The following is a 25,269-nucleotide window of genomic DNA, read 5'->3' on the forward strand; positions in this document are numbered from 1 at the left end:
TGCAGTAGTCAGGAAGTTGGATCTTTGAAGGTCCCTTCTAACTGAACTACTCTACTCTACTCATTTAATTGGAAGTGAAATCTTGTGTCTTTTTTTCCTCTAAGTTATGTGTTTTTCCTGTAGCAAGTCTTCATTTCACATTTCCATTAATCCCTGACTGAACTTGCTGTATTTTAAACTTCCAGGTATTTTTAAACCTGAGGAAAAAAAAAATCTTTACAGTAAGCATAACAATGTTATTATTACTAAAAGTGTCATTGAATTTATTTTCTTTTGTTCTACAAACAGTGGGATCTTAACTCCACAGAACTCAGTGAATTTTTTGTCACCAATTTAGGGAAAAACGCAGATGCACTTAAGAGTCTTTTAGGTGCAAAGTTATCATATCATCTATGAAATCAGTTTACAAATGAGTTCTTTTACATTGTGTCTATGAAAATTACAATTTTGAGATTTTGAAAATATGGTACATGGAGTGCACAACTGAAATGATACATTTTAATAACTTTAATATCACAATAATTTTGATAATTAACTAAGGCACAGCTATAGAGGCTTGCCTTGTGAATAGCCTCCTCTGTGAAAAACTTTGCAACATTTGACTGAATCAAGAGAGAATCCTTTTCTGTAACACCTTTGATGCAGCTGCCTACCTCTTGCCTTGTATATGGTCCTTCAGGGAAGCACACCAGAGTTTTAGAGAGAGGTGATGAAAGCCAAGAGATTCTATCTCTTTAGCCGCAGCGAGATAATTGATGGGACTGTGTAACATGGCTGGTGGGCAATAAAGCTGTGTGATGAGGTGGCTGTGGTCTGTGTGAAATGTGGTGAGGAAAGATCTCAGTTTTAACATGAGCAGTTTCCTTTCCAGTGAGAAATTGCTTTAGGAGCAGCTACATGTGTAGGAACAATGAATGACAGAAATGAGTGGTGTTGGTTCCTCAAAGATTGTTAAAGTTTCACAAGTCTTCAGAGGGCTCTGTGGAAAGAGAAGGCTTCATGCCATCTCTTCTGCTGGTATTTTGTGGCAAGACCTCTGCAGAGCTTCTGAAACAATATTGTCAAACTTCCAAGCACCTGTTTGACGTGATTCTAGCATACAAATAGACAAGCAAATGTGGTTGGATACTTTAGAAGTATTGGAAGCCCACATATGTTAAAAATTAATGTAAATAGAAATAAATTTGCTCATCAGTTTAAATTTGAGCAAAGCCATTCCTAAAGCCAAAAATGTACAACTCAGTACAAAAAGAAATTTTCTGCATTCTTTTTTTTTTTTTTTTTCTTTTCCTTTTAGATGTTAAGATGAAAGCTGGTGCTGGAGATAAACATCAATATTATTGTAATCTCATATGCAAAGCCACAATAATGGCTTTTAAATAGGGTGTGGCATGCTTCTGTGTGGCATATTTTTGTGGTGTCATCCATGCAAAATAACAAGAGAAAAATGATCTTTCTTAGTCTGTTTTAATCTATTGCATTAAATAAAAGCAAAGATTTCAATTTTTGCTGTTTATAACCATATAAGTTAGGTAAATGAGCAATTAAATTCGTGTTTATTTAAAACCATAACAAAAAGCTATAGCACTTTGAGAATGTGAACCTATTGTGTCTTTTCTAAATCTGCTTCAGTTGTGGTGATGTGTTTTATTGTTTATTTTTCTTCAGGAAAGAGAACTATAGGAAGCAATTCATAGATCTAGAAAATTGAATTTGAAGTCCTCAATCAATTTGGAGTGTTGAGTCATAAGTTCTAAACCAGCCTTGGGACCATAACTAGTGACTGATTTGACTAGCATCTACTTTCTTAAAAATATTTGATGAAACGACAGACCAACAAACCTTCTATGTGCATAGTTGAAATCTTGAGAAATATGAAAAAAATATATCTACAGTGCATGATTAAATACATATATATAACTAGAACTTTTTGAAGGAGTCAGTTTATAAGAGTAGATAGATATAATATGATGCATAAAGGAAGGACTGAATAGTTTTATAGAAACAAAGCAATTACAAAATAATGGGCTCAGTTTATTGTAATTACTCTAGAATGAGATATTGGAGTATGATAGTTCTTGAACAAATTCAGGTCAACGGCAGTAAGAAAAATAGATTATAAGTTATTGGGAGAGAATAAAATGTTATTTTTTCACTGCTGGAATCCATGGTGTGTCTACTTCTTCAACACAGAAATTCTGACATCCCCTAAAAATGTGGTAAAACTGAAAGAAATTCAGAGAAGGGCAACAAATATGAAAACAAATATACAATGAATTCTCTATAAAGAAAGACTAAAAGGACTTGGACTCTTCAGATTTGAGACAAGACATCTGGGCAGTGATGTGAGAGAGATCCCCAAAACTATGAGTGCTAAGGAGAGAGAAGATAAAGAATAATTGATGGTTCTCTTTTCTAATAAAACAAGGTTTCATTAAATGAAGTTAAAATTGAAAATTAAAAATGAAGTACATTCAAAACAAACAGGAAGATACACTTCTCTGGGCAATTAAAATTGAACTATGACCATGAGATACTGTAGATTCTGGAAATTATCATGGTTAAAAAAATAACTGCACATAAAAATGGAAGAAGAAATCACTGAGTGCTGTAAAATAGAAAAGGCCATTTCTACACCTGAAAGTCTCTGAGCTGCAATTATTTTGAGGTGGGAGAGTATTCTGAGCAAGTAATTTATGCCTCCTTGGCTCTTATAACCTTTTTGAGATGGTTGTTACTGCCTACTGTCAGATGCTGGCTGTTGGAATACATAAACCTTTGGTCTGAGCTGCAATAGCTCTTCTTGTGTTACTCTCTGCTATTTTTCACTTCATGTGAATTAATTACATCTTTGGAGAGAGATCAGTAGAATGAGGGTAAGTATTAATATATATTATTAGCTAGAAGATCTTACACTGTCTTGTTTTGCCTCTTTCATACACGTCTCTTTAATGCAATCACATCTCCCTGACTTTGTTTTCCAGTGTTAAATACAGCTTTTTAGCCTTTACTGATACAATAGTGTCTTTCTTTCTATGCTTAAAAGACAGAAGTAATTTTCCCTGCCAGTTACAGCTTTTGATGTCAACACAGCTGACCTAATATTGAATACATTAGTTCTCAGGAGGCCTCACTGGCATCTTATGCAGTGGTCTGTATACTCTTCCATCTTCTCTAATCTCAGGCAGAGTGCCAGCAGGTGAGTGGGTGTGTACTCCAACCAGGTGTGAGCGGGTAACTGCAAGCACAGCACTGTGCTGTATGAATCCTTTTGCTTAGGTCTCAGATAGTTTAAGAGTCTCTGCTCCCACTTTCTACATCAGCCCATAAGTGGTCCACTTCATGTCTGCTGCATCTCTTGTGTCTAACAGTCAGTCACACTGACACAGCATATGCTAGGTAAATCTGCATTACATCTTCTGTTTTATTTGAACAAGAATTTCTGTAGCTCTTTTCAAATGCAGTTATGTCAGTGTTGGACACTTTTTTTTTTTTTAACCCTACAACCGGCGTACCAAAACCTTCATATGATTCAGAGTGACAGAACAGTCATGGGCACTGAGGAGCTGAAGAAAAACCATGAGCTGTTACAGCTCCGTTCATTCCATCTTATAGGAACAGAACTGTTTTATCCCCCTGCACGAAGCCATCAGGATTTTGGGGTTTTGCCTCTAGTTGGGCTACCACCTTTACATGTCATAGTGCCCAAGCTTCCAGGTACTGTTTCAAGTTCATGCTGACCTTGCTGAAGTTAGTTACTTTAAATATTCTCCATTCAAGAGAGGGTTTAAGGAAGATTGTTCAGAATTTTAATGCTTTGAATTTTGCTACCTTTCATTCTGTAAATTGCTTGTATGGCTGCTTTGTTTTTTAAATGTTTAAGCATCAACAGGCTTGCAATTACTTATTTTATACCTTGATCTTTTGATTCAACTGTGTATGTTTGCAGATGTTCACAATTAGAAATGAGATTGTAATTAGGTAAGCTCCTTGAGACTGGAAAACTACTTTTGCTCTGTCTTTCTGAAAGAAAAACTCAGACTGCAGAAAATTGTAACTGAAAAAAACTGGTCTTTATTCTTTGCTGTCATTACCAGAGTGTAATTCTCAACACAGGTGGGAATTTTCTATTAATAGGATTTCTTTGGAATTAAAAAAAAAAAAAAAAAGACAAGGAATCGTGCCAACATTTGGTTCAAAGAGTTCTACAATTGCTGTAGAAAGTTCAAGTTACAAATAATTACCTAAATGATAAGGTTTGTTTTAGTTTGTTTTCATTTATATATTTGCATGTTTGCATTTTTGAAGCTATTTAAAAATTTTAGTATTTTTAGTATATTATGTTATTTCCAAGGGTGTTTCCTAAGCTTCTGTCCCAGCCTCACCGCTGATTTATATAACTATTTCCAGATGTACTGCTTGATTAGCATGTATGCCATTAATACAAACAGCTTACTATGCCACACAGCAAGTATAGGTGGGCTCTGAGAGACCCCCAAGTAGCCACCATGTTCAAAGCTGCTCCTGGAACAATTTTTAAATTCTGAGGAAGACCATCTCAGTTGACATCAACCCACATACTGAGCTTCTGCTAAAAACCTGGAACTTCTAGAGAAATTCAGTCACTCTCTGTAAATATGCCATCCTCTTACTTAATTTTTTGTCTTGTGTGAAGTAATATTATTTCTGGCTGGTTCCTATCAATCAGGTAATACCATAAGGAATGAAGACTTTTTTCTGTTCTTTGAGTTGATTTGACTGCAGTTTTTCTTCTTGCATATGAGTCTATAAACACTCTTAATTCTAGTAATGCAGGGATAGGAAAGAGGTTCACAAGCTGACTGAATGAGAGCTGAATGTTTCTTTTGTTTAAACGGGTTAGTTTTCTTCCATATTTCATCATTTGCTTTTGTCCTGTGGGTCAGGATACACAGTTCTGCCTCCCAGTTGGGTCAATATTTTATATACAACTGATATGTGTACACTGACTATTTTTCTCCCTTGAAAACTGAGCCTTGATTTATCAGAAGATAAAGGGAAAATAATTTTTAAAGGCCCTGGGCTTAGTAGGAAAAGCCTGTGGGTGTGAGAGGCTAAACGAGAACCATAACAAAATGCCAAAGGTCTGAGGATGACTCTGAGCAGTAAATCCTATGGGCTTATCCTACAGTATCCTGTCTCCCTTAGTACCAAGGGTAACATTATCTTTGAATGTATTACTTATGAAATGCAAGGAGTAGTAGATGGCAACTGACTCCTTCAAAATTAAAAAAAAAAAAATAAATAAAATACAAGGATGCTAGATAGAGCCACCATCCCATTCGTCCTTCTCCACTGATGTTTCTGCACTCTGATAGAGCTCTGCTGAGCAGCAGATGAGGGCAGCTGTAGGCTCTGTGGAAGGACACTTAGCTCTGCATTGACCTCCTCTTCATCAGGCAGATTTGTGCTTAATATGAGTGTTTTTGTTTTCTTCAGAAATGCAATCATGCAGACTTTTTTTAATTATTATTATTTTTTGTTCTGAGTGTTGTACAATCTATTGTTCCTTCACCTTAGTGCATCTTTTGAAAAAACATTTCTTATTTGAGATTTAATTGATATTTGAGCACTTACTCTTCCTTTAGGCTGTCTTAACTTTTTCTTATTGTTTTTGTCTCGCTCGTACTTATATGTAAAAATAATCTCAGGATTTTTTTGTCACATTCAGGTAAATTATTCTCAGAGATAACATCTAATTCAGCTCTACTTTCAGAAACTTCATGTGTATTCGTGCTTCCCCTCTCAGGTGTAGTCCTTTAGCTTTGTTTTCATTAGATTTTGTTCACCATTGTTTTTATAAGTCTTATTATCTGAATGAAAATATAATCTTGCAGTAGTTTTGCAATCAAAAATTTTTTGTTTACATACAATTTTCCAGGTTACTGCAAGGAGTTAAGCTGTCTAGAGTGATTACAGCAGGCTTTGGGCTTTCATTAATTTCAGTGGGAGATTTCTCATGAAACCTTGATGTTGTCAGGCCCTTGTGAGCAATATGGGTCTGTATTTCTCTAGGTGCAATACCTGCTTCTGAGTAACTCCCTGCTTTGTGCATATGAGGAGGGGTTCTAATGAATTTTGAAATTTTGGTTTAGTCTTTTGTGTATTCCTAGGATCTTGACAGTGCTAGAATAGCAAGACAGGGTTTGGAGGCGGACATCAGAAACCACCAAGATAAACTCACTGCTAACCAGAAAGCTTGGGAAGCTTCAAAGCAAGAACTTCACACTCTGAAGAAATCTTTGAGTGAGCTGGATGAAAGTTTGAAGAGCAGCAAAGAAGAGGCCAGGACTGCTCAAAGTTCTTTGGTGGCTTTCAAAGAGCAAATTGCTGCCCTTCTCAGCAGTGGATCGGCAACCGTTAAACCCTCTGAGAAAGCTATTCTGGAGAGGATCCAGGAAATAAACTGCAAAGAGGAGAGTAAAGAGATAGTAAGTCAGCAGCTACTGCACTTGCATGGCAAATGTATTTATTTCCTTTGACTATTTTTTTTTTTTTAAATCTGATTTATCTTTTTGAGTGTTGATTCTTTTTGCTTAGGTTTTGAAATTACAGAAAACTTTAATTTTGTTGACTGCTAATTTGAGATGCTAAGCCAAAAACACTTATATTTTATTAAGTAGGAATAAGTCAGAAATTAAATAAAAATAAGTGCTGTTAGCAGGAAAAGTCTTTTTGTTACGACATTGAAACTTGTTTTCAGAGCTGCTTTGTAGGCATGAGAAGTGGCTGCATGGTCACCATGATTTAGCTGAACATGTGAGCAAGCACAGATTTGCTGTTGCAATAGTAACTTAATGGACTGACCTGTTTTCCGAGGCAGGTATAACCGATGTTGCCCCAGGCAACTTCTTGCCCTCCAATCCTCAAAGTCTGCTACTAGAAAAGAGTATTTGTTTTTACTTAGAGGTAAGTATTTTTGAAACCATAACTGTTCACCATTCTAGAAAAAAAAAAGGTAATATTAAGGTAGCTGGGTATTCTAATGCTTTGGTTAGAGGGATTTGGGCTGATAGCATTTGCAAAGGAAAGGTATGTGCAGAAGAGAGAGCTTAGGGGAAAGTCAGGCCAGAATGCAGTGTGACCAATGTCAGTATCCCATCCTGACTGCTGGTTGCTGTACTCAGGCTTCTTACTCTTTTTGTATGAGAATATATTGATGTTGTCAGCACGCCGTTGTCAGCACGCCATTGTCAGGGAGGGCTATTATTTAATTAGAAGTTACACGGTAAATGAAAAGCTGTTTTCAGTGAGTCACTGGAAATCAGCTTCTGTGACCTTGCCAGATTTTGAGATTCTAACATCTCCTGCTGATGTAATAGTTTGTTATTAAAAAAAAAAAAAAAAAAAAAAAAAAAAAAAGTATGGCTTTGTATTCTGTCTAAGGCTGGAAATAGCTCTTGAAAATACTTCTGTGCATTTATATCAAATACTCTGTTAAAAAATGCAATTCCCCTATGACTTAGAGAGTCATACAATTAATTAGTTATTCTTTTTCTAAAGAGCTGAGTTTATTCTTATTTTAGAGGTAAAGAAACGGATGCTCAGAAAAGCAGGTAGTTTTGCATAGGAGCGTGAGAATTAATTTATTTTAGTGCGGTGCTCTAACCTCTTTGTCCTCCAGAAAGGCCTGTGGACTCTTGCAATGAAAAAATAACTCAATTTGTTAGTTGTCTGAGGATGTTTTTCAATGTTATTGCTATCACAATTAAATATGAGCTTTATTACTAAGAGCAGGTATTGACTCTAATCTGCCACCAACTAAATCTGTGTTTTGGAAGTATGAAGCTTACAGTTGCCTTCTTTTGTTGGTATATTTTTACATAGTAGAGGAACTATTTTGGGTATTCGTAGTGTAGCATTCTTCCTCTGCTAGCAAATATAGCAATTGCCTTCTGTACTTACTGAAATACTTCCCCAGAATGCTAGTCCCTTCTCAAACAATTTGTGGCTCAAGAAATTCCTGAACCATAAATGTTAGCTTTGAAGTTTAGTACTTAGTGAATTTAGTTACTGTAATTGAATGGCAAAGTTTTGTGTATCATTGTATTTACTAGGTATGTTAAGTGATCAAGCTTTAATGTCTTACTGCTATGACTCAAAGGTTTGGGAAAATTTATGTGCACTGCCCTGAGGTGAATTATGATATTAAAGCACTGCTGACATCTATTCTCAGAAGAGTTTCTGTGTGAAGATTAGGGGCTTTGAAATAACTGAGCTGAAACGTCAATGTTCTACACTTATGAATCCATCTCTAGTAGAACATAGATTGTGTCATCAAAAAAGCTGTTTTACAGTGACCTGCTTTTCTTTCTGCACATCAGAATTAAATATTTTTTAAGGCTTCACTGGACAGGAATATATCTTGGTCTTGACCTTCTTGATCAGATTCCCATTGCATCTCTGGGTGAATTTCTTTGCAGGACTTGGGTATAACTTTCTTGTGTTAGGGTATGCATGCTTTACCATCACTCAGTTAAGCAAAGGATTATTTTTTTTCAGATAGAATTTCTCATATACCTTTCACTAAACTGTCTAACTTGAAGCAAAAGCTAGCCAGTGTCATACCCATCTACAAAAAGGACATGAGAGAAGAAACTTGTTAGACTAACCTCAGTCCCTGGAAAACTTATGGAGAAGACTATCCCAGGGTTTACTGAAAGTCAGATGAAAAAATAATATCAGGCATAGTCAACACAGGTTCCTGAAGAGAAGGTCTTGCCTTAGTAATTTGATTTTCTTCAATGATAAGGCTACCTGTTTCATGGATGAAGAGAAGACAGTAGACATAATCTCTCTGGATTTCAGTAAGGCCTTTGATACCCCACAGCAAAGTTCTGAACGAATTGTCCAGCTGTGAGATACACAGGTTAACACTATGATGGATGATGAACTGGCTCAATGGTAGAGCTCAAAGGGTCATACTGAAGGGGGTTCAACTGGCAGGCCAGTAACCAGCAGTGTTCCCCAGGGCTGTTCTAGGGCCAGTCCTGTTCAACATTTCTATCAGTGATCTGGATGCAGGAGTGGAGTGCATCCTCAGCAAGTTCACTAAATGGGGAGGTGCTGTTGACACCCTGGAGGGATGAGAGGTCTTGCAAAGGGATCTGCTTAGACTGGAGCATGGGGCCATCAGAAACAGCATGGAGTTCAACAAAGGAAAGTTGTGGGTGCTGCACCTGGGATGCAATAATGCTGGTACAGGTACAGACTGGGAGACAAGAGGCTGGAGAGCAGCTCAGCAGAAAGGGACCCAGGTGTTCTGCTTGACAGCAGGCCCCACGTGAGCCAGGAATGTGCTCTGGCAACCAGGAGGGCAAGCTGCATTTTGGAGTGCAATAAAGACAGCATATCCAGCAGGTCAGAAGAAGTGATTCTCCTATATTTAGCATTGCTGCAACCTCATCTTGAATATTGCATGCAGTTCTGGGCTCCACAATTATAAAAAAAAAAAAAAAAATAAAAAAATATAGCAATGTCCAGTGAAAGGTATTCTACTGCAGGATTAAGATGTTGCTTTGAATCACTGTTCTGATGATCATTTCATCAGTTATAAGATGTATATCATCTGAGTATGTTTAGACAGCTCTTAGGTGTTTTTGTTATTTATTATTTATGACGTACCAGAAGGGTTCATAGGGAGTTTGAGTCCAAGGCAAGCAATTGTTATCAGTTCACACAGAGCCCAGCCCTGCTGCGAGGTCCGTGGGTTCAGGTCCTTCGCAGATTTGTTGCAGAAAAATTTATATAGCTGAAGCTTTTTCCCTTGACTACTTACCCATCTGACCTGAGATAGGAACAACTGATCAGACTATAGATTGTCTGTATTTTTATGCCCCTGTGTGCATATAAATCAGTGGTAGTTTAAGATATCATCTTATCAAACCAGAACAGTGCAGCTTTTTGACTATCAAGATAATACTAAGATGATGAGAATGTCTAGTTATGTTGGAAAAGAGAAAAAATGATCACCATTATAGTATGAAGGACCTTGTAGCTACATCCTGCATGTTGCTTTTTGCACTCAGCTGGAGTCGGCATACAACTGTCTTGGTTACTGCTGGGTCATTGAGGGAAATGGCCTAGCGACTGCATAGGCACTGCATAGGCACAATCCTCTTTCTGGCCTGGTGCTGGGACAACTGCTACCACATGCTCTTGTCACACTTCACACATGAGAAAAAAACAATTCAGACATTTTACAGAGGATTATTTAGTACCAGTGGGGAAGAACCTGGCTCAAGGTAAGAGCTGCCTCTGAGCATTTGGAATTTCTTGTAACACTAGAAATAAAAGGCACCCTTTTGAAATTATTTGGTAGTCACATTAAAAAAAAAAAAAGGCAAAAAGTGGTTAGTTTTTTTTCTTTATTTATTTTATTTTATTTTTTTTATTTATTTAATACAAAAAGATTGAGCTGCATGAGGGATTGGCCCAGGAGGTTATGGAGGTCAGAACTACAGGACGAAAAATAGAGCCTTTGTCAATCATTGGGTACAGGCACGGGTAATAAAGGTGCAACTCTGTTTTAGGAAATCCCTAAAATGATGATTGCTCCTAAGCCAGGGGTGAAGGTTACTTCTGGGTGCCTTTGAAGATAAAGTAGCAGATTGAGACCACAAAATAATCACCTTCTATGGTGTGATCCCTCACGTGGTTATGGTTTCTGGAAGCCTGCAGGACCCCATGCAGCTGGGCTATGAGCAGAGACCCTCTGCAGCCTGATGGAGGGACTCCATGTTCATAGACAGCAACACATCCCTTGGCACAAGCTACTGAAAACTGTTTCTCCTACCGAGTGATATACAATGCACAAAAACATAAAATGTTTGTTAGGGTTCTCACAGTCTTATTGCAGTTTAGAATTTATTGCAGTTCAGTGTTTTTTACCTCTGTACAAGCAGCAGTAATTTCTCAGTTTATTTTTAGGTAGTTAAGGTGCAAACTATTCTTTTTTATTTAATTGTAATCTAAATTTTTCTGTGTCATTAAAATTAGGTTTGTTTCATGTTACAATATATTAGCTCCTTTTATTTGATTGACTCAAGTATTACTTCTGCTGTTCATTTTTAGGAGCTTTACTTACAAATGTCATCACTGCCATTTGCTCTGGGTGGTTGCAACAGAGTTTACTCTTTTTGCATCTTAAAATTTCGTATTTTAAAAAGATATTTTATCCTCCTTTTAATAATTTGATAATAGATGTCTCATATCTTTCTAAAATTTCCACTCTCACTTAACCCTATATTTTCTTTTGGCTTGCTTGCTCCCTAGATGGTATCTCAGTTTGAAACCCAAGTAGCTAAATTGACTGAAAGTTTGGAAAATCAGACCAGATTGTATCAAGAAGCTCTGGAGAGAAACAGAAAAGCTGAAAAACAATTGGAGACCTTCCAGGATCAACTGAAAAACTTGGAAGAGGAATTGCTGTCTATAGATATGATGCAAGATGGTTTGAAGCTTGAGAAACAAAAAGTAGTTGCATGTGTTACTTTATTTTCATAAAAATCAGTAAAGCCAGAGATGCAGCTAACTGTATTACATTGATCAGCTTGAGTATTGCTCAGTACTGCAAATAGTGTGAATTAGCAAAGTAAGGCATCATGTGGGGAGTAGTAATATCTTTTCTTTAACTGACAGTTTTAGTTGGAAGAAGTGGATAAGCTTTCAAGTTCAAAGTCCATTTAATGTGTGGGGGGGCGGGGTGGGGGGGGGAGGAGGAAAGGGGGAAGGATTTAAAAAAAGTCTCTGTATATATATCAGAAGTCCTTTAAGGATTCTTTGATTTCAAAGCTTTTCCATCATTCTGTAATATATCATCCAATCCACAAACTCCCCAAATCTTGCAATCCTTGATTCTTTTATATCCATAGACCACCATAACTACAAGGATTGCTTTATTAATTGAATGAATAAATGCAGTTAGCTTGGTACACATTTGCATATGAAGAGTTTGAAAAATGGCATAGCACAAGAGCTAAACCAGCCAGCTAAGAAAGACAAAGTGCATGGTTCATTGTAGCATGTTACCAGGCCAAGATCAGTGCTTATTGAGTTGAATTTGCAAAGAATCACTACTTCGATGCTGTTTTGCATTAGTCTATGATACAATAACTTTTCCGAATGAAGCATCCACTATCTTAGGAGCAAACCAGAAAATTGAGGTGTTCTTTCATCCTGCTTTCTCTGTGAAGAACGTGTCAGTAGTTTCTTAATTTATCTCTAGATTTTGCTGCAATTAGATCACAGAATCACAGAATTTTCTAGGTTGGAAGAGACCTCAAGGTCATCGAGTCCAACCTCTGACCTAACGCTAACAGCCCTCCACTAAACCATATCCCTAAGCTCTACAATTTTTGATTGTCTATGTTCCCTCCCACCTCCCCGTTGATGAACAACTTCAGTGCTTTCTTCTGCTGGTGTTGTGTTTAACTTTTTGAGACAAACATAATGAAACACAGAGATTCTTGCTATGTTTTTTCATCTTCATCTCAAACAACGGTTATGGGACTGTTTTTTTTTTTTTTTTTTTTCTCCTTCGTTATTTCTTTGCAAAGATTATGACCTGCAATAGAAGTAAGGAAGAACAAAGGCAAATATGATTCTTAGGGAGAAGGAGAGCTTTGGTTTTTGTAAGAGAAGCTAATTGTGACCAGTGAGTGTATGCAATTTTTAAAGGGCTAGCAGGCAGCAGAAAACAAGGAGAAAACAAACAAAAAACCAAAAAAACAAAAAACAACAACAACAACAACAAAAACCAGATTAAATATTAGATACATGTATGTATTTACAGCAGTAAGCCAGGTGAAGATGCAATTAAAAATAATCTTTAAAGCAATTTGTAAACCAATAACTGTTATCTCTAAAACTTACTGCTCCAAAGAAGGGCAGAAGTCTGACTGTGCTAACACTCCTGTGTTTCCTCAGACCACATGGGATCAAACCCGTACTATCCCCAGTACCAGTTTTATCCGTGTTAGTCAGTCAGAGCTCAGAGCAGTAGGCATGCACTCCCACGAAGTGGAATGTAGCTGTCCTTTCTTTCTCCTTCCTGACAGTGTGTGGTCATGTAGAGCAGTAGAGCCACAGGCAGGAACTGGAGTCAGAAGCAGACACACATACCTGGCGCTTTTCTTGCTGCAGAGGAGCATGAGACAATCTAATCTTGCTAAGAGAATAAATACAGTAGGTCCAGGAGTTTATGAACAAAAATCCTGGCTGAAAAAGGACAACTGGAGAATTTGAAATTTTATCAGGAATGTGTATGAAAAATATATCCTTCCAGTACCTTGTTGCACAGTCTGGCTCTGTATAGTTGGTTGTCAGCGTAGGGGGAATTGCTTCTAAATTATATGTCAGGACTGTTAATGAAATTTTACTATTCTTTTTCCCATTTTCCCACATCGTATCTTAGTATCTGATATTTCTGGAGCAACTTAATGAGAAGATGAAGCTGGATAGTGTAGCAGCAGATGTTGGATTTGATATGAATGTGAATGCAATTCTAGCCCGGGTAGAACAGTTGGTCAAACTGGAAGGTGATGCAGTGATTGAAAACAAGACTATGGCATATAGCCTAAGAAGGAAGGTAAGCAAAAATGAATAGTTACTGTTTGTTTCCAAGATAAGACACTGCTATAGCTATATCAGGGTGATAGCTTGTTAGAGGCAGCAGTTTAGAGCTTCATATATGTATGAGAAGTATCAAAGATGTCCATTACAAAAAAAATAATTGTTAAGAAAAATGTATAGAGCTGTGCAAGCAGATTGCATATTAGAGGAACTAAAAGTATATACTTCTATAAAGAACTACTGTTGATATTTAAATCTAAAAGGATCTACTGGGAAGGAAAGTGTCTTATACAAGCTTCTCTAGAAGCTAGTAGAACATCAGTTGTACTTCACCAAGTATTTCAACAAGAACAGTGCTCCTTTTGGAACCTTGATTATCTGTCCAAATGTAACCAGACACCCCTCAGTCATTCTGTTGTGACAGAGTGAAGTCTTTTATTATTAGGCTTATTAGAATGGTTTAGAGCTTAGCATGAGGTCTGTTTAAGGTTTAAAACCATACTGTGTTTTTTTTTTTTTTTTTTTTTTTTTTTTTCTGGAAGCAACTACCTCTCTGAGGTAATGTTAACACTCCTCAGTTGTTCCAGAGTACAGCTTGGGAGTTCATCTCAGGTAAGCTGAAAACAAGTAGCCTCCTGAGCACCAAAGCTGCAAAACTAAGATTGCTGACCTTTGTGTAGGAGCAGTGGATGAGTGCTTTCTTACTTCTGTGTGATGACTGTGCTCCTTGCGTACTAGGCTTAATAAGCTGGTTAAACATGGAAATATCTTAAACTACCACATTGGAACTGTTGTCTGCCTAATGAATGTCTCTTACGTCTTACATTTGGCAAGTGCCTTATATATAATATAATCTCAGATGTTCAATGCACAGGTATTTATGTTCAAATAAGGTGCAGTCTACATGTGAATACATTCTAGAAGGTAACGCACAGGCTTAGGGATGGAGAAGCACAAACAACTGGTAATATAAGAGGTATGAAATTAATGTATATGTATACTGCTTTAGAGTTTTCAAGAGAGGATTAGGAGTTCAGGTTAAATGTGCAACAGGGTGATTAAATTTATACAATAATCTTTGTAGTACCATTGTCTTTTACATATATTTTTAAATATCCTTGTATTCATAAAACCAGTTGAAGACTCAGAAAGAAAAGCTTGAAAGCAAAGAGTTGCACATGAGCCTTCTGCGGCAGAAAATAACCCAGCTGGAAGAAGAGAAGCAAGTAAGGACAGCCTTAGCTGTGGAGAGGGATGAGGCCAATCTCACTGTCAGAAAGTTGCACAAGATGATAGAGAGGTTACAGAAGCAGCTTGATCTGGCCAGGGAAACAAATACTGATCTCAAAGCCAAACTGTCTGAAACCAATGAACTTAAGGTGAGTTAAAAGATTAGATTTGGGCTTCTTCCCCTTTTTCTATTCCAACTTGGATACTGCTGGAGTTCATTTGCAATAAATACATCCATGAAGTACTGGTCGAATTTGTGTAGAAAAATATAAAATTACAATGTGTTGTGTATTTAGAAATTTGTCGATATGTTAAATAGCATCTATAAGCACTATGTAAATCTTCAGTTTAGTGTAAGAAAATTATTATACGTGCATCCCTTTCTTTTCTGTCAGTATAATTGTAATTCTGTTTTCCCATGCATTGCTCACAGCAAATCTCATCTGATAAGCATGTGGAGTGGAATAATTTTTTTTTTTTTTTTCAAGATGCTAAATTTTCATTGTTCCTGTGTTTTATTACCTTGCAGCAGTAATAAATTACCTGCTTTAACTCAGGTGGAAACAAGTAGTTTGCAGTTGCTGATATCTTGCCACCTCTGGAAGTGAGGAAGGTTTATTTTAAGCAACTTTGTGTCTTAGAATCATAGAATCATAGAATATCCTGAGTTGGAAGGGACCCTTAAGGATCATCAAGTCCAACTCTTGACACCGCACAGGTCTACCCAAAAGTTCAGACCATGTGCCTAAGTTCACAGTCCAATCTCTTCTTAAATTCAGACAGGCTCGGTGCAGTGACCACTTCCCTGGGGAGCCTGTTCCAGTGTGCAACCACCCTCTCTGTGAAGAACCCCCTCCTGACGTCCAGCCTAAATTTCCCCTGCCTCAGCTTAACCCCGTTCCCGCAGGTCCTGTCACTAGTGTTAATGGAGAAAAGGTCTCCTGCCTCTTGACAACCCCTTACGAGGAAGTTGTAGACTGTGATGAGGTCTCCCCTCAGCCTCCTCTTCTCCAGGCTGAACAGGCCCAGTGACCTCAGCCGTTCCTCGTACGTCTTCCCCTCAAGGCCTTTCACCATCTTCGTAGCCCTCCTCTGGACACTTTCCAACAGTTTCATGTCCTTTTTATACTGTGGTGCCCAGAACTGCACACAGTACTCGAGGTGAGGCCGCACCAGCGCAGAGTAGAGCGGGAAATAGCCTATAGGCTCTTAATAGCCTATAGACTGAAATTGATGACTTGCAACTGAAGGATTTTCACCAGCCAAAACATTTGGCAACCCTTTTTTTTTTTTTTTTTGGTATTCTTTTCCCAGTGGCTAGCGGGGATTGAACTCTCACTGTAGGCTCTTTTCTGTCCAGTCAACCCTTCTTGCAAACCCTATAGGGAATCAGCTGTCTTTGAAACAACAGCTTTACTGGTAAATGAGTTGACATTGCCCAGTCTGCTTTGATAATTTTACGGTTCACACATACACGTGGTTTCCTCAAGAATTTGTAAGAAAGCTCATCAGAGTGCACAGTCCTGATTAGCCATCATTATTATTCATTCATATTAGACGAAAATGTGTGACAAATTTAACATTACTTTATGAATTGGTTATTGCAGATCCAGACTTTGGAGCAGAACAGAACAATAGAAGAACTTAATAAGTCTCAAGGCAAATTGGAAAGAATGAAAGAAAAGGTTGAGAAACAACTAAATTCTGTCAAATCTGAACTTCATTTAAAGGAGCTTAAAGCTACTGAGGATAAAGAAAAAGCAAAAAATATGCTAGAAGCAGTTTCCAGTGAAATAAAGGTGCTTAAAACAACCCTTGCAGAATTAACAAGAAGAGAAAGACAGGTAGGTGTACAGGTATTCAACAAGTGCTAGTGTCATTTAGAATGAAAGAATGTGTTGTAGGTGGAACGGTTATATGGCTGTGGTAAAACCTTGTGTAAATAAAGTAAGGAAATATTATCTAGTGTGGCAGCTGTGAAGAAGAGTCAAAGCTCTTCAAGTTACACATGCAGGAGAATGAAAAATAAATGCATTGGTTTCTTTGTGCATTGCAACATATTCATTTTACATCACATTTTGGAGAAGAATAAAAGTGCTTTAAAATCATAGTATTATTTTAAAGTGTGTTTTTCCATATCTCTTGGGTATAAAACCTGCTTACCTAGTACCATCTATAGGCCATCAATTCAGATTGTTGGAAAATAAAAGAAAAAAAAAGACAATTTCTAAGACAGCTATTTTAGATTGATTTGTGACATACAAGTTTTTCAAAGTGAGAAAAAAAATTTGTGGTTACTCATCCATAAGAAACCAACGTGTGTGTTAGGGTGGGAGGGTACAGGGAATTTAAATGAGAGACACACTAGTAAGTATGTTCCATTCCAATTTCAGAAAATTATGAAGTATGTATTTAATTGCCCCAGTGTATCAAGTTTTATAACAACGTTATGGATAACATCATTGTTAAAAGCCAATGGGATACTTGATTAAAGTCAGGAATGTGTCATTTTAAGATTCAAATTGCTTAGAACTTTGTCGGTCCTTCTAGCTATAATTTTTACATTAGTTGTTGGTCTCAGCAACAGTGCTAGATGATATTTAAGAATGCTATTTCGTAAGAAAAGTCTAGAAAAATACTGTTTTACTAACATAGGAAAAAAAGGGGGGGGGGTCTTTATTTCTGGAAAGCTTTAGGCCTCTTTTGTTTTATAATGAACATTGGAAATTTGGCAGGAATATCTAATTTCTTCATATGTCTCATGAGGAAATTAAGCATCCTGCACATAGAAAATGGTTGAATTATATTCAGAAAATTATACTATGGAGTCATACACTGAATACTTGTTAAAACCACACATGTTGAATTTTTACTGAATGCTTTGTATATACTGAATACTGAATGTGTTTGAAATGCCAAAGCTTTTCAAACACTTGCAGTGTTCTTCGGCCAAATGTGAAGAACGTGGGAAAGGTGAGGTAAGTGGGCTACACAGTGTAGAATGCTCAAGCGCAGCAAAGTACTAGTTCTCAAACTTTCAGAGTTAATGAAGGAAAAACTTCATCTTATAATTCACCAGTACCCGCAATAACCAGGAATGTTTCAGGCACTTACAGGTAGAACCACGCTGCTGAAAGGGGAGCGAAGCTGTAACATGTGCCTGATACTTGTGCAGTACTGTTGAGCAGCATTGCCATTTTGCTAATGTGAGAACTATCAGCAATACACGTAACATACTCACCTGCCTCCTAACAGTTTTCTTAGCTAAAATCTCTCCTTGAGATAAACCTACTGTTGCTAAATCAGATAATTCATTCAAAACTCTATTAGTAGTTAACACTTGAGTTTGTTCTGAACTTTTCCAGAACCATTAAACAAGGAAAATAACCTCCTCACCCCCAACTTGGTGTAGTTCTTCACCTGCTTTGGACTTGTTTGTTATTCCATCTCAAGGATACTAAACACGGCCAAACCTCTCTTTTGTTCTGTAAAAGGTAGTGAATGAAGAGCTAAATATTTCTTTCAGCGTGCGTGTACATATTTAACATGAATATAAATGCAGTGTGTCTGAGTGCATATGTTAAGAAAACTACTGGAAATTGAAATTGCTGTTATCTGATGGAATTGATGATGTGGCTAGGTTGACTGCTTCTGAATACATTTGGGTGATTTTCTTCAGGTGTCTTCTGCTTTCCAGGGATATAACCACATATAATTTTATGTAACATTGTGGTTTTGCATGGATATTTTCTATGCTGTGAAAACTAAAAGTATGCAGAACTGAACTAATGCCATCTGGTTAAGACAATGGTCATTCTCATGTTCACAAAGAATGGCAGAGCATACACGAGTGAAGTAAAAAATTAAGATTGGATTGGAGTAAATTAGAATTAACTGACATTTAGGGTTTAACATGGTGTTTCACGTTGTTCTTTGTGTGTTAGACTTGTCTAAAGTACGGCATATGATACTAAATTAAGAGGAGCTCTTGATTCCCTTAAGGATAGAGAGGCCTTTCAGAGACCTTGATAGACTGGAGGGCTGGACAATACCAACTGTATGAAGTTTAACAAGAGCAAATACAGGACTCTGTACCTGGGATGGGGCAACTCTGGATATACATGTATGTACGGACTGAGCAGTAAGAGGCTGGAGAGCAACCTCCCAGAAAGGCATCTGGGGGTTCTGGTCAGCATCGAGTTGAACATAAGCCAGCTGTGTACCCTGGCAGCCAAAAGGACCAACCATGTCCTGGGATGCACTGGGCACAGTGTGGCTGGCTGGCTGAGGGAAGTGACTGTGCTGCTTCTGCTCTGCACTGCTGCAGCCTCACCTCGAGTGCTATGTGCTGTTTTGGGCACCATAATATGAGGAGGACATAAAGCTATTAGAGAGTCTCTGAAGGAGGGCTATGAAGTTGGTGAAGGGTCTAGAGGGCAAGACATATGAGGAGTGGCTGAGGTTGCTGGGTTTGTTCAGCCCAGAGAAGAGGAGCCTGAGGGGAGGCCTCATTGCAGCCTGCAGCTTCCTCACAAGGGTCAGGCACTGAGCTCTGTTCTCTGGTGACAGGACCTGAGGGAACAGCATGGAGCTGGGACAGGGGAGGGTAAGGCTGGGTGGTCCAAGAAAGTGGTCCAAGAGAAATTGATGAATAAAGAGGAGCTCTGACAGGCAGAGGTCAGGGTCAGTGCCTTAGTATGTGCTGTGGCATGTGACTGCCAACATTTCCAGTTGTCTCTGCTGTTTACTAGGTCAAGTACATCTCCTCTTCCCATCTTTTCTGTAGTTTTTACTGTTTAATCAGCAGGGAAGATGTGCCTGTGAAAGATATTAAAGAATATTGAAATTGTGAGTGTTCTTTGCTGAAGATTGCTAGCACCACAGCTGTTTACTTGTTTTGTTGTTTGAAGTATGCCTCAAAGGGCCGTTTCCATCCTCTTCAGCTGTCTGTGTTGACCAACGGCAGAAATTCCTGTATTTTGCCTTTCTAATACAAATGCTTGTGTTTGTACGTATGCATATATGTACATGTTTCTCCAGGTGTTCCTTTTGCTTGGTAGTTAAAGGAATTTCCTTTCTGTTTGTCATCGCAGCTGGCAGACTTCCGAGAGGTGGTCTCACGGATGCTGGGCCTCGATATTGCCAGCCTTGCTCTGCCTGACTACGAGATCATTACACGTCTTGAGGGGTTGATTCACTGTCATCAGCACCATTTTATCACCTGTGTCTGTCTCAAAGATGTGGCAAGGACACAAGATGAACATACAATTTCTTCATCGAAACACACATTTTGAGGAAATCTAAGTAAAATTTTCTTTTGTTCTTCCCTATTTGCTAGACATGCATAAAAAATAGATCCTTATTTCTATTCCCTGCTCTACAGATACCTACTTGGACTGATTTTTAGTATTTCAGTAGAGACTCTGAGCCTAATTGTTAGTATATAGCCAACAACCTAGACACAAAAAACATAAAATCCTTGGGCTGCATTATATTTTAGTCTTGAAAATGGTAGGCAATGTGTGAACAATGAACATTCCTCTGGTTTCAGTGCTGAGGCACTGAAGGCATGAGCCACCTGAGATCAGTTCACAGTTTTGGCAAGTACTTGTTAGCTTCAGTGATGTTTCTTGTGCTTTACAGACATGTGACAGTGATGAAATGATCAGGGGATTGTCCAGCTTCTGTTTCTCTTGCAAAATGGGACCCATCTGTGCATTTTTGTACATAAGAACTTCAGCTTAAGACTGGAAATCAGTCAGAGGGCTATTGGTTTTGGAATAAGATTTTTTTTTCTTCCATTGTTTTCTGTAGACTACTCTTGTGTCAAAACAAAAAAATACACTTTTTCAGTGAAGACTTTCACAGGCTCTAGTCATGTGCCTGGCATAGATATATAGTAAAATTAGATACAGTAAAATTGCACATTGTTCATCACGGTGCTTTGTAAGTATTTTTTCTAGCTGCTGCATTCCTTGTTTAATTAATCAATTGGTCAAATAAGCAGTAGTTCTTCTGAATCAATAAGGTATTAAAAAATCCTCATCCACTGAAGAAAATAGTTGAATTACTGAAGTCTTAATTTTCAGAAAAGCAATGATGAGATATCCAGAATTACCTTTTAATCATGAAAGATGCCTAATTCCCTTTCTGATTGTTAAACTTCATGATTTTTAAAAGACTTTGGAACAATAAATCTGTTTTAATAGCACACTCAAAATTGATTGTGTTTTTCATTGTCTCTTCCTGTTATATATTTTATGTGTATCTGTAGAACAGTAAAGATGACTTACCTATTTATGTATGACTATTGTGGACCTTCTACAATATTTCAGCAAATGATAACCTACTCACTAAAGCTGAGGACTATTTTAAGAAAAAATAGACTTTTAGAAGAAAATACAGTAATTTTGGCACATGGCTATGGACTTAGAGCATTCTAGGTTGCTTTTATTATTATATTTCTGCAAAATCATTTTGCAGTGACTTGGCTTAAAAAGGGAAACACACAATCTTTTGCAAAATCAGTGTTTTTAGGAGACACAATAAATCATGTATTTTTATGCTTCTGTGGCTACTTGAATTAAAATCAAATTTCTTTCCTGTTTTAGGATGAGATTTTTTTTCCTGTACTGTTTAATAAATGGAGTAATGGAAAGATCTAATATTAACTTACATAGACTTAGGAAAACACTACACTTTCAAAGTAGAATAAAAAATTGAAATGTAAATATTTTTAGGTGTCATATGTTGGTTGGGCATTTAGAGAGTGGAAAAGTGTGTAGGAATTTGATAATTCTTGGAAAAAAAACAAGTAGTTTCAGTGTGTGTGTTGCTGGTTCTTTGGGCATTTCTTTTCTGCTAGGGTTGTGTAAGTAAGCAGCAAAACCTGGTTTCTTCATATACATTAATAAATACTATACAAAGCATATTTTACCACATTATACAAATTTAATAAACTGTGCTAAGAAATTAGTTTGTCAGCCCAGGTAGGTCATAACTTTAATAGTCTCTGAGCATGCCAATCATAAATAAGTATTCATATTTGGCCATAATTTATGGTTAAGTCCGACGATTTCCTGCAAAAAAACTTAGTCTGCTGCCATGCCCTGTGTTCCTGTATCCTGTCCCCCATGACCACAGCTGTGGTACCAGCTGTGACGTTCCTGCAAAACCACCTGCAAAGTTTGTTCAATTACTTCACAGGAGTCAGATTTTGACACTGGAAAAATAAATAAATATATAAATACCTTGCTTACTATTTTATGTGTTATGCCAGCAGAAAGCAAATAAGGGCTTTTTAATGCTTTTATTATTATTATTATTATTTTTAACATAGCAGATCTATGCTTTTTGAAATATTAATGCTAATGCAGTTCATCAAAGGCAATGAGCTCTTAGCTGATAGTGATTACTATTTCCTATATTTGCCTTACTTTTGGAAGAGCATGGACATCTTTGTTCACTTAGCCAATGCAAACAGCAAGACATAGGTAAAGAAGTAGTTTGACATGAGCAAAGTTCAAGTGATTTTTGACCCATGTAATTTAATTAACCCCTGAACAAAGTTTAAACTAGCAATCTCTTTTTTAAAGTTTGTTTCATATGGTGTTGAACTTAGTCTTCCTTGTGGGGAAAAAATACTAAAATAGGCTTATGAATGTTTTCAACATTTGTTTCAAATGTTTTCTTCTTTGTTAATCTGAGGTGCATTCAAAGCAGGACAGATCTGACAGAGACCTCCTGAATAATGTACGTATTAGGCTATGTTGGCAGAAGACACCCAAATTTGGGTAGGTCACTATTTTTAGTGGGTTTGTTTGTAGTAATAGAGGGTCTGGGATAAAGCGATTGCTATCTATCCTTAATTACTCCTTTGTAGTGGTAAAAGACTTTTTATTTATTGACAGAATACTTATTTAAAATTGTAATATGTGTGAAATCACAGACTGGTATAGTTGCAGGGCTAGATTTTTTTTTTTCTCCAAATAACCAGCGGAACCAACCCCACTGATGGCAATAAATCAGATTGGTAGTTTAAAAAAAGGCAAAACTCAGCAAATGTTGCCATTACAGATACTGAAGTGAAACAATTTACATGCCATAAATATTTTACTAATAAAATCACAGTGCAGATAGAAATGAATGCTACAACATTATGATTTATATGTAAATATTAAATAAGTGTTAAAATGTTTGCAACTAAACTTTTACTTATATAACATTTTGTCAGTAATACATTCTTCAAAATTTGTATCGAGTAAGAAATTAAGTGCAAGAGCACTTAAATGTGTTGCTGAATTAGCATTAGGAAGACTAAAGACAGATCACATTAAATTAATTTATGTTGCTCTAGAGTTTATTATTACTGTATAAAACTGTTTGTTTGCTTCTTCCACCTTTTAGTGATGTGAATTATGTGTGCGTCATTCACGTTCTCCTACGGTTGTTCAGTTACCGAGTAATTCCATCCATTATGATGGTGCAGGGGAGGGGGACCATGGATGACCTAAATCACGGTCGATTCTCACTTAAAAAACAAACCAAAAAAAAAAAAAAATCAAAAACAGGCGGTGAATCAGGGACATTGCTAGAGAAAAAGATTCCTGTACTCTGTGTCCTCTTGAACTCATATGAAATAGAAGTCTTTTTAAAACTATAGATTTCTATTGAATTAAAAAAAAAAAAAAAAAAGGAAAGGATCAAAATGAATTGAAATTCACTGTGAATTTAGAGAAGAAGGATCTCTGATATTGAATCACAGAAAACCAAGTAACAATTTAAAATTAGTTAATTGTGTGGAATATACAAAAATCAGGTGTTTGCCAGGATAGAAATTGGAAAGAATGGTCAAACATAATCATTTTCAAATGGAGGATTTCAGATTACTTTGTTCTTCTGTCAAAATAAGCAAGAATCCTGTATGGCAGCATTTCCTTGTCTGGAAGAAAAGAAGGATGAGTTATAAAACTGTATCCATAATTATTCAGGAATAACTGAGTCAGAAATAAAGAACTACAAAACTAACTTTGCCTGAACAACAACAACAACAACAAAGAATGCTTAACTGATAAGTTTAAAATCAGCTAATGAGCTGAGAAACAAAGAGGAGTACTTCTTTTGAAATGGTAATAAATAAAACTGTTTACGTGGTTTTTTTTTCTTACACTTTTGATTACTCTGTAATTACTTACGCTTTTGGTAAGTAGAATAAATAAGGAAAAGAAAATTGCAGTGTGAGAAAATGGTGTTCAAGCTACTCTCTTCCAAGCGGCCCAATTTAGAGAAACCAATTGTCAGAGGACTTTGGTACTTCTGGGGACGGGAATAGAGAGCATGGAGTCTAACCACTAAGCGTGCAGCTGGGGACCAGAATAGGGTTAGGTCCGTAGATGTGTGCAAGCAGGGAGGTGATTTTATTAAGTGACAAAGCGTGAATTAATTCCAGAAGGTAAGATCAGTTTCCCCTTTGGAAATGATGGAGCTACCTGTGTGGAAGAGTACATGTCCCCGGCCACTGCAGGCTCACCCCGGGGACAGCCTGGTCCTGGCTAGGGGTCTGTCTGGGTGTGACATCTGCCTCACCCCAGCTCCCTCCTCAACCACAGCCCTGCACAGCGGGGAGGCCACACTGTGCTCTGGCCATGCACTAGCAGCTCCGACCACAAAACAAATATGCAGTGGCATCTGTTGGATGCCGGCAGACTTGTCTGGTTTTCATATGGAGGCAGCGACACGCCAGCAGAGCTGACTCAGCCCTTTCCCCTCCTGGACATGTTTCTGTGCTGAGGAAGAGAATGGCTGCAGTGGCTCTGGGAGCTGGGACAGAGGAAAGCCTTGCAAACCGGACTGCAAATCTGGGCAGGTCCAAAAGATGCTTCTGGTCCTGATAGTGTCTGCAGCCCGTAGACTGGTGGCTAGGCTGCTCTTCGACCCAGGCTGGCACAATGAATGAGAAGCATTGATACAAATATTTCAGTGTATTTCCACTGTGTATCCCTCATACAGCAGTGACAGTATAAAAGCATGCAACTTAAAAGCAGCAGTATAGATTGACATGGGCAGCCGCTCCAGCTGAATCCTTGCCTTTATGGGTGTCTGGGGTTAACAGTTAACATGACAGGTGCCTCAAAGCAGAAATCCAGTACCAGCAGACCTTTCTTTGGAGTAATTCACTATTTTTTGTTTTGTTTTGTTTTGTTTGCTTGCTTGCTTATTTGTTTTTTTTGTTCTCAGCCTCTGTCCTCAATTAAATTTGCTATTCTTTCTCATCCTGCTCTTTCACAGATTGCTAATCCGCAGCAAAATGCCTGTGGCCAGCCCTGTTCTTCATCCGGCAGGCTTCCAGTGTTAGCCTGGTTGCGCAGGGCTGCTTGAGCAATCCCTTCACCCTTACTCTGTTGTTCTTTTCCTTGCTCTGCCACTTTC

At 37.6% G+C, this 25,269-nt stretch overlaps 1 protein-coding gene across 5 annotated transcripts in view; it reads left to right on the top strand.

The window, feature by feature from the left end:
• Nucleotides 1-21,048, top strand: part of CCDC170 (coiled-coil domain containing 170) — a 45,483-nt gene extending 24,435 nt beyond the window's left edge. For all 5 annotated transcript variants that reach the window (XM_084513493.1, XM_084513490.1, XM_084513491.1 and 2 more), the window contains 6 exons: nt 6,153-6,470; nt 11,314-11,514; nt 13,454-13,627; nt 14,748-14,990; nt 16,449-16,685; nt 19,935-21,048. In XM_084513493.1, coding sequence (XP_084369619.1) covers nt 6,153-6,470; nt 11,314-11,514; nt 13,454-13,627; nt 14,748-14,990; nt 16,449-16,685; nt 19,935-20,135 — 1,374 coding nt within the window. In that variant the 3' untranslated portion in view covers nt 20,136-21,048. The remainder of the gene's footprint in view (nt 1-6,152; nt 6,471-11,313; nt 11,515-13,453; nt 13,628-14,747; nt 14,991-16,448; nt 16,686-19,934) is intronic.
• The last annotated feature ends 4,221 nt before the right edge of the window (nt 21,049-25,269 follow it).

This window comes from Aythya ferina (assembly GCF_964211825.1).
Source record: "Aythya ferina genome assembly, chromosome: 3".
Classification (NCBI taxonomy): Eukaryota; Metazoa; Chordata; class Aves; order Anseriformes; family Anatidae; genus Aythya; species Aythya ferina.